Source organism: Hemitrygon akajei, chromosome 10 (assembly GCF_048418815.1).
Source record: "Hemitrygon akajei chromosome 10, sHemAka1.3, whole genome shotgun sequence".
NCBI lineage: Eukaryota > Metazoa > Chordata > Chondrichthyes > Myliobatiformes > Dasyatidae > Hemitrygon > Hemitrygon akajei.
Window position 1 is genome coordinate 170487716 of NC_133133.1, and position 15556 is coordinate 170503271.

At 40.6% G+C, this 15556-nt stretch overlaps 1 protein-coding gene across 3 annotated transcripts in view; it reads left to right on the forward strand.

The window, feature by feature from the left end:
• Positions 1-15556, forward strand: part of ptprb (protein tyrosine phosphatase receptor type b) — a 113441-nt gene that overhangs the window by 33579 nt on the left and 64306 nt on the right. The window contains exons 1-2 of one of the 3 annotated variants that reach the window (XM_073059670.1): positions 10571-11296; positions 11639-11915. In XM_073059670.1, coding sequence (XP_072915771.1) covers positions 11240-11296; positions 11639-11915 — 334 coding nt within the window. In that variant the 5' untranslated portion in view covers positions 10571-11239. Of the gene's footprint in view, positions 1-10570; positions 11297-11638; positions 11916-15556 lie in introns of those variants that run through there. The other 2 variants (XM_073059671.1, XM_073059669.1) reach the window with 2 other exon arrangements.

Sequence of the window (15556 nt, forward strand, 5' to 3'; positions counted from 1 at the left end):
TCTCTGAGGAAATTGCTATATAAAGCTAAGAGGCTACTTTCTTAGCTCTGAGTTAAATCTCAGGGCAAATTGGTTTGATAAAATCCTTTACATGGGCAGATGTGAAAGTGGACCTATGTATACCATCTTGATCAACCTTGTTCCTTGAAAAACAAATGCAAAGCTCCCACTCGTACAAGGTTAAATCAGAATGAGGGTGTAATGTTACTGGTGCCATGTGAGCTATCTGAGCAGACAGTGACAGGGCACTTTACAAGTTTTCATTCTCAGTGATGCACGTGAAATGTAAATGCAAGTTGACTCAACTTTTTCAATGAAATTATTGCCTGTAAGCTTTCCAAATACATCAATTTTCGTTCCATGAGATGTGAAGATAAAATGCTTTTCAAGTATTTGTCCCAAAGCTAATCAAAATATGGCCATAATTCACTACAACTACTTCCAACTGATCAACCCTTGACCTCCTGCTTTTATTTTGAAGGGGATATCAGTTCAGATACAACTCATAACAAACAGTTCATAGAGTCATATAACACTATAGCACAGAAACAGGCCATTCAGCAATCTAGTCCCTGCCAAACCATTGGTCTGTCTAGTCCCATCGACCTGCACCCTGATCATAGCCCTCCATACCCTTCCCATCTCTGTATCTATCCAAATTTCTCTTAAGTGTTGAAAGCAAACCTGCATCTACCACTTGGCAGCTACCAGTTCATTCCGTGCTCTCACCACCCTCTGAATGAAGATGCTCCCCCTCATGGTCCCCTTAAACATTTCAACTTTCACCCTTTACCCAAGACCTCTAGTTTTAGTCTTGCCCAATCTCAGTAGAAAAAACCTGTTTGCATTTACACTCTCTATACCCTTCATAATTTTGTATCCCTCTATCAAGTCTCCTCTCAATCTTCTACACTCTAGGGAATAAATCCTAACTTATTCAACCTAGAAACGTTCCTTCAATTCACTGAAGAAGAGTTCAGTCCCTTTGAGCTGGGAGAGTGTGTCTACATTCCTGATTGTGTTAACATAATAAGAATAATTGAAGCTATTGACTATTGACAGAGGTAAGTACGGGCAAATCTGAGGACCTACTAACACTGAATAAAACAAAGTGAGGAAGGGAAGAGAAGTGGTAAGAAGGGAGCCACACTGGGAAATGGGAAAAAGGAGAAGGGGGAAAGGGGGAGAAATTACGAGACGTTAGAAAAATCAATGTTCATGCCATCAGGTTGCAGGCTACCCACACAGAATAGGAGGTGTTGCTCCTCCAAGCTGAGAGTGGCCGCTTTGTGGTCGTGGATGAGACCATGGGCCTACATGTCAGATTGGGAATGAGAAACGGAATGCAGCCTGAGTGCTTCTTGTAACCTGGATCTCAGAGCAGAAGGTCCAAGATTGAGTTAGACCTCTTTTACTGCAGAGGCCCAACTGTGTTCCCATTCTACTGCCATAACTTTGCGGAAAAAGAACAAACATTGTACATTTAAACGTGATTGCTATTGCATGTCTAATTAACTTAAATAATCTTTGAGGACATTTGGCAAGGTATTGGCTGTTATGGGATACCATGTGATCAGAAGAGTTTGCTGAACTTTGTTCTGCCTGCTCTGAAACAATAAAAGACCTACGTTTCCATTTCACCTTTCACAACCTCAGTCGATTTTTGAAACTGGCAATATGAAATATGCACAGGGACAGCTAGACAAGGAAATCCTGGAGCTGCTGTCAGTGATCTTCTGTCTATTCACAGGCAACATTATTGTGGAATCTTCAGCAGCCTAATCTTCAAAATTAGTGATCGAAAAAGAACTTCAGGTATCATTGAACTGTTATTACTGTAAACACCTTGAAAATGTTGTGTTTTACTGTATGAGATTTTCACAAGACTGATTCCAGGATTGAACAGCTTGTCATATGAAGAGTGCTTAATGGTTCTGGGCCTGTATTCATTAGAATTCAGAAGAATGAAGGATGACCTAACTGAAACCTGTCGAATGTTGAAAGCCCTCAATAGAGTGGATGTGGAGAGGATGTTTCTTATGGTGGGAGAGTCTACGACCAGAGGACACAACCTCAGAATAGAAGGACCTTCTTTTAGAATGGAGAGAAGGAAAAACTTCTTTAGCCAGAGAGCGATGAATCTATGGGATTTGTTACCACAGGCAGCTGTGGAGACCAAGTCTTTATGCATAGTATATTTAAGGCAGAGCTTGATGGATTCTGGCTTAGTCAGACATGAAGGGATACTGGAAGAAGGCAGGAGATTGGGACTGAGAGGGAAAATGGATCAGCCGTGATGAAATGGCGGAGCAGACTCGATAGACTAAATGGTCTAATTCTGCTCCTCTATCTTATGGTCTTATGTGTGAGTCTTTAATTGCATGTTAAAATGTGATTACTACTCAACATTTTTCTGACCTTGCATAAATAATTTTATACCTGTGGATACTTGAAGTCAAATATCTGCAAATTCAATGCTATTAAAATCATTTTTACCTTTAGAGAAGTAATTTACTTCAGATTCTGCAATAATCCTTTGTATTTGTTCCAATCTATAATTTTCTCTCAGTGAAACATTTCATAGTATGCTGCTTGGTTCCTGTTTGTTGACTGAGGGAATTCTTCCCTCTCCTTGGCTGATCAGCCATCTCATTGAGCTTTGCTGGATGTCCGGGATCTTTTGGAACTGACAACTACAGTGGGAAATTTACGACACGTAGTGGTTGAGATGTTCTTGGGTGTCTTTCTCTATCATTTGTGGCAAGGTCTACAAGTTTGTTACTGAACATAATATCCATGAGAATATGTGTGCTATGATGTTTTAGTGGAATTATTCTTAGCACAGATGTTATCGATTGATTGATTGATTGAGATGCAATGTGGAGTAGGCTCCTTGAGCTGTGCCGCCCAGCAACACCCAATTTAACTTCAGCCAAATCACGGGACAATTTGCAATGACCAATTAACCCACCAACCAGTACGTCCTTGGACTGTGGGAGGAAACCGGAGCACCCTCACATGGTCACTGGGGGAACGTGCAAACTCCTTCCAGACAGCCACAGGAAATGGACCGGGTCGCTGGCACTGTAAAGTATTGTGTGAACCACTATGTTACTGTGCCATTAACATCACACTTTCTGGTTGTCCCCATCACAATCATCGGACTGTCTTGGTTGTTGACACAAATTGATGCATTTCACTGTTCCGATGTACATCTGACAAATAAAAAATCTGGTCTTTAAAATATATATATTTATTTGCATAAATAAATATATGCAAATATATAGCAGACTTTCTGTCTGGGAGTTGTCTTCCTTGCTTCTGTATTTACAGGTATCTGCTCCTGGTCTGGCTTCCCCGCTTTAGAGCAACTCGGATCCACTCGTGACACTAATTTGTTTGTCTGTGATCTGAATGCCATTAAGCATCATAGGATTTCACTCTTCACCTGACATCAAGGACTGCCAGCTGTATCTTTCGCCTACACCAGCTTTGTGAGCTGACGTCATCCCGTCAATAGATCTGCACAAGCTGCAGGAAAGTGACATGAAACTAAGTTGGTGATGATATATCTTTCGCACTCTTTTCTCATTATGTGTACATCAGAACCAGAGCTTCTAAGATGTTGGAGGAAAATGTGGCAGAGGTGAAAGTGCTGAAAATCGTCTCCCTCATTTATAGTCACTTTAATTATTCTGTAGTTAATCTAATTGCGCAGAGAACAAATCAGACACACTCCAGCCCCATTGTTCTCCATTCTGCACTGAGTGGCCACGTTATTAGGCCGATTGTAAACCTCATTAATACAAATATTTAATCAGCCAATCATGTGGCAGCAACCCAATGCATAAAAGCATGATGACATGGTCAAGAGATTCAATTGTCATTCAGACCAAATATCAGAATGGGGAAAAACTGTGATCTAAATGTCTTTGACTGTTGAATGATTGTTGGTGCCAGATGAGGTGGTTTGAGTACCTCAGAAACTGCTGATATCTTGGAATTTTCGTGCACAACAGTCTCGGGAGTTTACAGAGAATTATGCAAAAGAACACATTTAAAAATCCAATGAGTTGTAGTTCTGTACGCAAAAACACCTTATAAATGAGAGAGGTCAGAGGAGAATGGCCAGGCTGATTCAAGCTGACAGGAAGGGGAGGCTAGCTCAAATAACCGTGTGTTACAACAGTGGTGTGTGGAAGAGCATCTCTGAATGCACAACATGTTGAACTTTGAAGTGGATGGGCTACAGCAGCAAATGACCAGGAACATACTCTTAGTGGCCACTTTATTAGCTACCTAATAAAGTGACCACTGAGGGTATTTCTTTCATCTTACTTCTATGACAAAGCATAACATTTTTTTCTCTCTCTAGTAACCTTAGAATGTTTATAAAGTATGCTGTGTTTTTCTCTAGTTACCTTAGAATGTTTATAAAGTATGCTGTGTTTTTCTCTAGTTACCTTAGAATGTCTGTAAAGTATGCTGTGTTTTTCTCTAGTTACCTTAGAATGTTTATAAAGTATGCTGTGTTTTTCTCTAGTTACCTTAGAATGTTTATAAAGTATGCTGTGTTTTTGTAAGCAACCAGATGTGGCTTTGTGTATTAAAAATAATATAAAAGGCAGCAAACAAGAGTCTTACTTGATTATATCAGAGATAATTGGTTGACAACCTATTGCAAATATTTATCTGTCTTGCAAGAAGCAATATTTGGAGCATCCCAAGGAAAAAGTACTTAAGCAAAGTCTCAGTTGACAAATATGTTAGAGCAATAAAAAGGGATATTTTTGAAAGGTTAATTGGAAGTAAAAGCAGCAGCAGGCTTCCAGACATTTGCAGGCATACTTTACATTCTAAATACTTAGATGCAAAAATTAAAAGCTTTTTAAAATGGAATAATTTAACCCTTGGAGTTACAAAAACCCAAACATTTTATTTAAAATTGTCAAATTGAAAGTAAGAGCTATTCCTTCTGAGTAGAAAGTTATCTTAATCTAGCAGGCATAAGCTGACAAGCATTTTATTCAATTTGTGAAGAAGATCAAAATAGATTAATTGCTTTTGGGTTGATTTTCTTTTATAGGTAAATGGTACAGCCAATTTATTTAAAAGAAATTTCCACGAGTAACAAAATTAATGTCCGATCAATTTATCTCTTTTGGCATTTGCTAAGGTGGAATGTTAGCCAAGAGACTGAAAGAACTTTGTGTTCTTCAGATAATGCCATGGGTCTTTTGTATACAATGGAACCCATCTCCTTTAATAATTCTTCTAGAGTTAGTGGCAGTACTCCCTCAAAGTTCAAAGTAAATTTTATTATCAGAGTACATAGTATATGTCCCTATATACAGCCCTGAGATTCCTTTTTCCTGTGGGCATACTAAGCCAATCTATAAAACAGTAACTGCAAGCCAGATCAATGAAAGTGCAAGAGCATAGAAGACAACAAAAAGTGCAAATGCAAATATAAATACATAGCATCAAATAATGAGAGCATGAAATAACAAGATAAAGAGTCCTTAAAGTGAGGCAATTAGTTGTGGGAACGTCTCAGTAGATGAGTGTAGTTACCCTCTTTTGTTCAAGAGCCTGATGGTTGAGGGTTAGTAACTGTTCTTGAACCTGGTGGTGCAAGTCCTTGAGGCTCTTGTACCTTCTACCTGATGGCAGCAGCGAGAAAAGAGCTTAGCCTTGGTGGTGGGGGTCTTTGATGATGGGTGCTATTTTCCTACGACAGTGTTTCATGTAGATGTGCTCAGTGCTTAGGAGGGCTTTATCCATGATGTACTGGGTCAATTCCACTACCTTTTGTAGAATTTTCCATTCAAAGGCATTTCCCATACCAAGCTGTAATGCAGTAATCTGAAGTAATTTGTACATTCCCGATTCTAAGGCATAACGAGTGTCATATAAGGAATATTAACATGGGCATTAAAGTATTGATGTGGAAATTAGTCATAGGCAGACTTGAAAATGGACAGACATTCAATTCATTTACGTGTAATTGTGCAGCAATTGAGCAATTACGCATTCTGACTTTGAGAAACTTCTAACTGGGCGAAGTGTTTCAGAAAGCTGGCTGGATGGCTTCCTTCGAAAATTATTATCCTAAGGAAGTGAGAAGGCTTTTTGGTATTCAGTTTGATTTTTGCCTTTTCTTTTGTTGCAGCTGTCCCATTGAATGGGTTCACTTTTAACAGCAGAATAAACAAGAATAAGTTAACATTAAAGGCTTCGTACAATTCTGTGATCCTTCCTCTTACAAATAGTTTTGCAAAGTCAGTGCCATATTTTTGCTTTATATGGCAAAATGATAAGCTATTTTTGTATGGATATATAAATGTAATTAGGACTGGAAATGCATTTTCATTCTCAGAAATTGGGTGATGTAAGACACGATTGCTGTAAGAATATGCTTTTATTTTTAAATCTGAATCAGTTTTAAGGCTATTTCAGGGACAATTAAAGATCAACTACATTGATTTAGGACTGGAGAGAGGTGGGAGATTTCCTTCTATAAATAAAAACTTTACTGAACCATTTATATTTTTATAGCAATATAAAGGCTTCATGTACCAGAGATTCAGGAAATCTGAAATAAAACAAAGAGTGCTAGAAATACTGTGTAGTTCAGGCAGCATTTCTGGAAGGAGAAAAGCAGTGAGTGTTTCAGCAGATCCACCGTGTGCTGAAACCACGTGAAAGACGGACTTTGACCTTGTCATTACTGGATAATTAGTCCCTCACTAGTCCAGTACGTCAAACTGATACCATTTATTATCTAGATTAATAATTATTGCTTTAATCTTCAAATATAATTATAAATATTTAAATCATGAGGAGTATGGATAAGGTGTAGGTGGCGGGATGAAGATACATCTCTAGCAAAGGAGGTGTAAGGCGCTCATTCCTGCCACTAGCCTGCAGGGCAAGGTGTAGCCCCCCCCGCCGGTCAGGGTCACGTGAAGCCATGAGAGCAGGTGGTGGATGATCGTACATGCAGCTGGTACACGTCAAAAGTCCTGGTTATGTGACCGCTGGTGCCAGGCAGACAATCTCTGAAGAGTATTGATAATGGCTGGGGTCACCCATCTTGTAAAGACACTGTCCAAAAGAAGGCATTGCTGTAATAGAGTTTGCCAAGAACAGTCATGAATAAGACCGTGATCGCCCACATCATCGGGCTCAGCACATAACGATGTTGATAATGATAGATAGGGCTGGCTTTTTCTGCTGAAGTTGGTGAAACTAGAACTGGAAGTCATGAGTTCCCTCTAATTTCACTGGAGAACAAAGCATCCCGAATACTTTTGGGTCCATCTTATGGATTTAGTGCTGCTGATTGTGAGAATCACCATGAAATTTCCCTATCATGCACCATTTTTTAAAATTGCCTATATTTGTTATTTCAGTTCGTAATTCAAGTCAATTAAAATGTTGCCCACATTGTAAGTTGAAAAGTTTTCTGTCTTGTCCAGACATGCCTGGGTGTGCTTAGGCAGGGCAGATTCTGCAGGGGAGGACAGGTTTTACAAAAGCATCACACACACTGTCCTATGCGTTGCGCTTACATGTATATTAGTTTGCAATCACGTTGATGCACAAGCTCTACGCGCATAGCATATTGTGTGTACCCATTATAATTAAGTAGTTGTATATTCAGGATTAATTGTTTTAGCAAAATGTCTCACTAGTGTTGCAACAGTCGCAATACTTTCTGTTATGTTTGTGGTGAGTATATGCTTAAATTTCAAAACCAGAGCATGACTCCTCTTATTAAGAAAGCGTATGAGTCCTACTTTGGGTGTAAAATTGGTGACCAGGGCTCCCCACATTTGTTGCACAACATGTGCAGTTGATTGGCTCAGAGGCATTCAGAAGTCAATGCTGTTCGCTGTCCTGATGATATGGCAAGAGCAGAAGGATCATGTGACAGGCTGCTACTTCTGTCAGAATATCTGGTTTCTCTGCTAAAAACAGGAAATTCATTAAATACCCCAATCTCCCTTCAGCCATGTGACCTGTGTGGCATGACCAATAACGAAGCCACCAGAGGCATGGGTTCTAGAGGAGACAGACAAAGATGCCATGATGCACGAACCAGGAATGGAACGCAACCCTGATACTGATGCAGATTTTGTACCCTGTATGACCAGTGAGCCTCATCTGATAACTCAGTCTGAGTTACATGACCTGGTCGGAGACTCGAGTTTGTCAAAGGCAAAAGCAGAATTGTTGGGTTCAAGACTGCAGGAAGATGGAATCTGCTGTCACAAAAATTGCCTTGAAGGATTCCGGTATTTGAGACAGATGTTTTCCTGAATAACTGATGCCAAGGTTATGGAAGGAATTTTTGTTGGTTCACAAATCAAACAGGCCATCAATGACAGGCTACTCAAAGAACTTCTAGTGGGTCCAGAGAAAATCACATGGAAGGCATTCAAGGATGTTGTTGAAAATTTTCTTGGCAACTACAGAGCACCAAACTACGTGCAGCTGGTTGACAACATGCTTCAAGCACACAAAACCATGAAGTGCAACATGTCACTGAAGATTCATTTCCTGCATTCCCATTTAGATTTCTTCCCTGTAAATCTTGGTGCTGTCAGTGATGAGCATTGTGAAAGATTTCGCCAGGACATTGCAGTCATGGAGAAATGGTATCAGGATAATTGGAATCCATCACTGCTGGCTGATTATTGTTGGGCAATTAAGTGAGAAGCCTCAGACACTGAGTACAAATGAAATCATCAACAAAACATTCTTAGCTTAGTTGAACTATTGTAAAGTGTCTGCACCGTTATGCAACTAAATGCATTATATTCAATACAAGTTAATTTCTTGTATAATCTCAAATTTCTAGAGATATACGTAGTCTGAAATTATACTTGTGTTCAACTTCAATCGGTCTATCATAATTGCTAAGTATTTCTAAGAAAACAGTTCTTTTGAAAAAACAAGCTGTCCAAATTTTTCTTACAGCTGTGCAGACCAGCTGTTGCTCTGAGCAGGAATTTTTTACATGGCCTGAAAACTGAGCAGCAGGTTCCACCTTTTCCACCTATCCCCTCCCAGCTTTCATCATCATTCCAACCCCTCCCCTTTCTGGCTGGATTCACCTATCCCCTCCCGGCTTTCATCATCATTCCAACCCCTCCCCTCTCTGGCTGGATTCACCTATCACCTGCCAGCTCCTGCTCTTCCCTCTCTCCCTACCCTTTACTTTCTGGTTTCTGCCCTCTCCTTCTCCAGTCCCGATGAAGGGGCTTTACCGAAGCATTACCTTCTCAATTTCCGTCCGTAGATGCTGCCCGACCTGAGTAGTTCTTCCAGCACATTTGTATTGCTGATTGCTAGGTTAGTTTGAATGGTTAGCAAATCAGACTCTATTATAGCTTAATGGGCTGACATGCGCTGAAAGCAAGAAGTGGAAAGTCTCAGTTGAGTGGGAGGTTGATTTACTGAGGTGAACCTACCAAACAGGTGAAATCAGTGTATTGTGCAAGGATTGGTGCATTCCAACGAGGTGAAGTTCAAAGCTGCTGTTGGAGAGAGAATGTGGCCTTTATCTTCTAAAGGCTACTAATATCTCCGTATCGCGCTACAGAGGCTCGTCGGCAAAACACAGAGTGCCACGTGACCTCATTGTTTGACTTTGGCTGTCTGGACCGGGTTGTAAATAACTCGGCGGGTTATGTGCAAGTTCAGATTCTTGCGAGACAAAAGTCCTGCAAAGCCCTTTCCTCTTGATAAAAAGCTCAAATCAAGGTTGGAAAAATGGCAGGAAACCATGGGTAAGTAATGGGCGAAGCTCCGCAGACTATTACAGCACATCCTGGCACTCCCTGCGCCTGACATCCGCACTTTCCTCTTTCAGAGCACCAAAAAAAAACCGCCATTCCATTGTTTCGTTCTTTCTGAGACCAAGTGATTTCTGTAACATATCTAAACAATTTACTCTTATCAAGTTAAACACAACCTCCCAAATCGTCGTACCGCTCAATGTGGAATTTTTCCCGCTGCGCTCTCGCGTTTAAAATTTTCACTTTCCGCAGAAAAAGGGAGAGATCTCTCCTTGAAATGTTTCAATATATAAAGGCGATCATTTAACCTGCCCTTTGCATGTGCGTTTTGCAGACACGAAATGTACTGTAAATATTTTAAAGCAAACGAACTAGAGTTTGCGAGTGGGCAGAAAAGCGGGTTAAGGTAACGCAAAATAATGAGCAGTACGATACATGCTAGATCCTGAAAGGAATGCGTTAGGAAATTAAAGAAAATCCGCAAGGAACATGCAATGTTGAAGGGGAATTGACGGGAGAATAAACGGGGTGGGTGGGGGTTGAGAGAGCGGACTAGGCAGCCCATATATGCACGCGGGTCAGATAGGCTGGACAGGAGGAGGACATTGGAAAGCTGCTGATCAAACGGGGAAGGACAAAGTAGGAAAGTCTCAAGCGGTCACTTAGAGACTGAGAGTGAAGGGGCAGTCTGGTGTGTGTGACAGAGGCGGGGAGGGGAAAGGAAGGCGGCATATCCACAAGGGGGAAAGAAAATAAATAGATTTACAGCAAGTGAGAGTGAGTTAAGTGTGAGGAGTTGGGAAGAACCGCGGAGGGGAGAAATGCCCCAGAGGGAGATGACTTCGCCTGCATCTGATAAAATTAAAACAGTGTCACTGTCACAAACACCCGGAATACTTGACGCGGGCCCCCGAGGGTGCGCGCTCCAGGTTTGAACCCTATGTCTGGATTAACACTTTTGGAAAGAGCTGAGGAAATTCACTCTTGATTGAGGAAGTGGATGGAAACGGTTCAGTGGAATCATTGGGTCACAATGGCAGCGTGGGAAATGCAGAGTTCACTCTGCTCCAGATCTCTTGAAAACCTCACCGGTAACACTCAGCGCCAGCGCCACTCCACCGGCTCCTGCTGTTGCTACAAGTCTATGGATAACTCTAGCGGGCTCTTCCACTAGAGCACAAGGGAAAGTTTGCCGTCAAGAAGACCTCGAGGGCTCCTTTGGGAGAGAGCAGGGATTTTACTGCCTCAGGATCAAAAGTTGATGAACCCCATACTCGTTTGGATTTACCGAAGTTTTGAACTGAAGGAGTTCTTAACGCCGGTCGCTAGGAGGGGTACAGAAATTTTCATTCTCGGATTTGTACAATATTATTATTATATACATTATTTTGAATTAACCCGGGAGCATCGCTAGATAAGAACCGTAACACGCAATGCAGGGATATGAAACGGGGTTCTTGTTGTTATGGATGGCAACCAATCTAGTCAAGGTGAGCTGCTGAAAAGCTGCCTGGCGAATGTTGTTTGATGGTATTCATGTGATGGCGCGAGCGGAGTCGTCAGAAACTTGTGCGAAAGCTTGCACCTTGGTTTCTTTCCGTTCATCGCTGCTGCTGTTCTCAGCAAAACGACATGCATACTAACGCTATTCCTTATCATTGAACTAATCGCTGTTCTATGTAACCTGTTTATTTTTCAATGATCTGGACATCACATTTTAAAATATATTTAATGTTTGGTTAAGTGGGTGTATATATATATATGAAGGGCCGTGTTGTTCGTAGACTCCGGGGCGTGCTTTAATGGTTCTTCGCCTTTATATTATTTTCCAGTACGTGACAGTGGCGGCGGAGAGGTGTATGGTGAACGTGACGGAGATTGGACAGAGGGGGGATGCGGTTTATGTTCAGTGGAGGAGCCCGGAGACTTTCTGCAACTTCACTGTGTCCTACAGATTGAATCAGTCGTGGGTTGCCGCTTGCAACCCAGCCTTTTACACCGGCGATTCCTATGAGTGTGAACTGAACGATTTGGAAGCGGGGACTTCTCACCGGCTCTTGATTCACTCACTCACTGATGGTCTTACGGCAAATGCAACGGTGCAGACAGGTAAGGGATGGTCCTTCCGCAACGTGCGCGCGCGCGGAAGTTTTTATGCGGCGCTAATTTGTTTACAGATGTCGGTGTTGTTCTGCAGGACTAAGTTTAATTAAATAATCTATTTAAAGGGTTTATTTTCAATTTCAAAATACAGCCACCGATAGAATAATCTACAGCCATACCTTAAAAATTCCATATCATTATGCGTTAAAAAAAAAGTATCTTGGAGTTGAATAGGGAAGAGGTCATAGCTTCCCCAGCGAAGAGAAGTTAAAACCACTTGAGAGCGATTGGGAGGCAGCCGGGTCTGTCAACCTTTGAATGAATTCGTGCACTGGGGAATATGTCCACGGGGTGGCGTTTGTAATCAGCCGAGTGAAAACGCACCACTGCTGGCTACTGTATCAGTCTGTAAGCGCCCATAATGACCGCTTCTCTGTAGTTCACTTACCTGTAAAGTATCATTCTAGAAAACCCGACAAAAATGTTTGCGATGAAAAGATGTGTTTCTTTGTAACTTTTTTATACTCAGACCCAGTTTCTTTATTCGGAAACATAACAGACTCTGCAGATGCTGGAATCCAGTGTAACACATACAAAATGATCGAGGAACTCAGCAGGCCAGACAACTTCTATCCTTACTTGCTGCCCGTTACGCCACTGGCGTTTAGGGCAGCAATGAAGGTCCTCCGTCTCGTTGCAGATTCTGTAACTTTTTTGGAGTAGCCAGGTTGTTTCGTCTTGAGCTGAGCCCCCGTACCTGGAGGATCAGTGGACCACTCTTAGCCTGGTCTCAACCCTTTGACCTGTTCGACTTGGGTGACCCTACCAAGAGCCAAAGTATAAAGTCCTGACTCCAGCCAACGTAGCTCTCTGCGTTATTGAGGCACGCACGCCTCCAAAACCAACCTTGGAGGAGACATCTCTGGAAAGGAATAAACAGTCAACTTTTCGGGCAGAGACATTTCATCAGGACTCAAAACAGCAACTGTCTATTTCTTTCCATAGATGCTACCTGATCTGCTGAGTTACTCCAGCATTTGGTGTGTATTACTCTTCTTTATTCAGGCCGATAACACTTTTCAAAGCATCTTTTCCCTTATTCGATGCTTTTGAGATGTGTCCCACGGTTTGAATATCTGGAAATAAAGGCAAGTTATTTAGACTAAGATGAGAACTTTCCTGTCCATGGAATTCTTTGTCACAGAAAGCAGATTAAGCCAAATTATTTAATATATTTAGGAAACTGGATTTTTTTCTCTGGACTAGGGAGAGAAACCTGGAACGGGGGACTGAATTTGGATGATTGGCCATGATCAACTCAAATGGTGAAGTAGACTAAAGTTAACAAATTTCACGACACATGACGGCAATAATAAACCTTATTCTGAATCTGAAATATCTTTCTCCTGCTCCTTCTATGTAAAGTCTCTGGTACTGGTAATGCACTGGTAGTCATCAGATTTCCAAATGGACAATGAACCAACCCCTGAACAGTACCTCACTATATTTGCCTCTCTTTTTCACACTATTAATTTTTTTATTGTAATTTATAGGTTTTTATGCATTGCACTGTATTACTGCCACAAAACAACAAATTTCATGACATATGCCAATGATATTAAACCTGATTCTGTTATTCTTTAGTATGTAACTCAATCAACGTCTTCAAGAATGAAGTCGTCAGTAGTTCCCTGGGCTCACTGTAATAAATATCCATTTAGATCTGTCTGACTTTGTTCAATTTCAAAGACAAAAAAAAAAGAACCTGTTTTTGAGAGGAACACTTTAAATCTCAACTCCCCTTTGGGAATGTACTTTGGCAGACTTGCTTAACAATGGACCTTTATTTAAGCCATACAAGTGCATACAGATGTTAGCAGCAAAGCAGAATGGAACGGTGCTGATATCACTGGAGGAGGGCCAATACCTAAATATGCAACAATGGCTTAAAGTTGAGTCCGGCCAGGAGTGGCTGAGCCCTGCCAGTTCCTAAACACATTGTTCCTTTGTTCCACCGGATGTTAGAAAGGTCCAAGTATTTCTTTTTTTTTGTGGCCGATAGATTAGATAAGTAATGTGCTTCCCAACTGATCCTTTAAAACACGCAAGTCTAATTTTGCAAAACTCACCCACATTGACTGTACTGCTGGTGCGGAGCACTGAATAGCAGAGGATTTTGGTTCTGTTATCAAGATGCACTGTCGTTAAGATAACTGTCTTTACATGTAACACTGCCTTTTAGTAATAACGCAAGCATATCTAATATATAGATTTGCTACCTGAAATGTAAATAAACTCACTCCATTTTGCTAATTTTATGTTGATATTAATTATTACAAGAATATTTTTGATGAGCATATTTTGGGTATTTATCCAATTTACTCCAATTATTACATATGATGTAGCTGGTGATTTGACCAACTTCACAACTTAGGTCAAATTATTCAAGTAGAAATCTCTCCAACTATTTTCTCAGAAGAAAACTGTATTGATTTTTCTTCATCGGGAAGCAATTACTTCTGGCCAGTAACCATATACCTGCTAAATTAATTCTCACTCTTAGCGTGTGTACATACCTGAGCTGTATAGCACAAAAAGCATATCTGACCATGAAAATGTTAGCTCAAACTTTTCACAAGGTTTAGATGTGAGAATCTTTTATCACAAAAAAAGTGATTAATGTTAAGTATAAGCCATGAGTAATTTAGAGCAGAAATCAGGAATTATGTGGATTCTCCAGCACTAATATTTCTATTTCTTTAATAATGAAGCAACAGAAGTATTTCCTTCATTTAAAAATGCATCCTTTGAGCACAATGAAACATTACATGCTGAGTTGTAAATAGGAGAAAGCTATAGTCAATGTTAGAGTTTCCAATTAAAAACACCGTTGATTTCGGAGATGAATCCAAGTGACAATGGTCATTGATTAAGCTATCTAGTTTTGTGAACTTGTCAATTTACCCATTGCCCCCATTTTATATTGATAATGCCGTATTATATGAGGAGTTGTCTTTAAATGTAAGGCTCAAATATTACTTGCAAGATGGCTCAAGTTCAGAGACCATCAGGCTTCTGAACTCCCTGCTGCACCACATTTGAAGTATCACAGGTTAATCTGTTCTGTTCCTTACAATATTTAATTTATGCACTTTACTTTGTTTATTTATGCATGATTCATCTGTAGATTTTATCCTTTCTTTCCTAAGTTATTGTGTGTTATTTGTATTACTGTGCTTTACTCCCTGTTTCGGAGAAACGTCTCGCTTGACAGTGTACATGTATGTAGTGAAATGACAATTGACTTGCCCGAGAGACATGGAATATGACAGACTGCGGTGTAATATCATAGATCATATAGTCCAAGGATCGGGGGGTATTCAGGAAAATGGATAGTAGAACATTTGTATATGAGTAAATTAATCTGATGTGTTGAAGTTTCCTTCCGGATTTTGGGATTTAACTGAATAAAGAGCAGATCCATTGAATTCAAAACAGAACATAACTTTTCTCACCTTGAATACGTTTCAGCTGGGCAATTGCTTAGCATAAGTCGCATCCCAGCTTGTCTTTTCATCTGTGCCATGATGAGCAATCCCTTTCCATTCCTGTGTGATACAGTGCCGGCTCTTGTGGTGAATTGGATT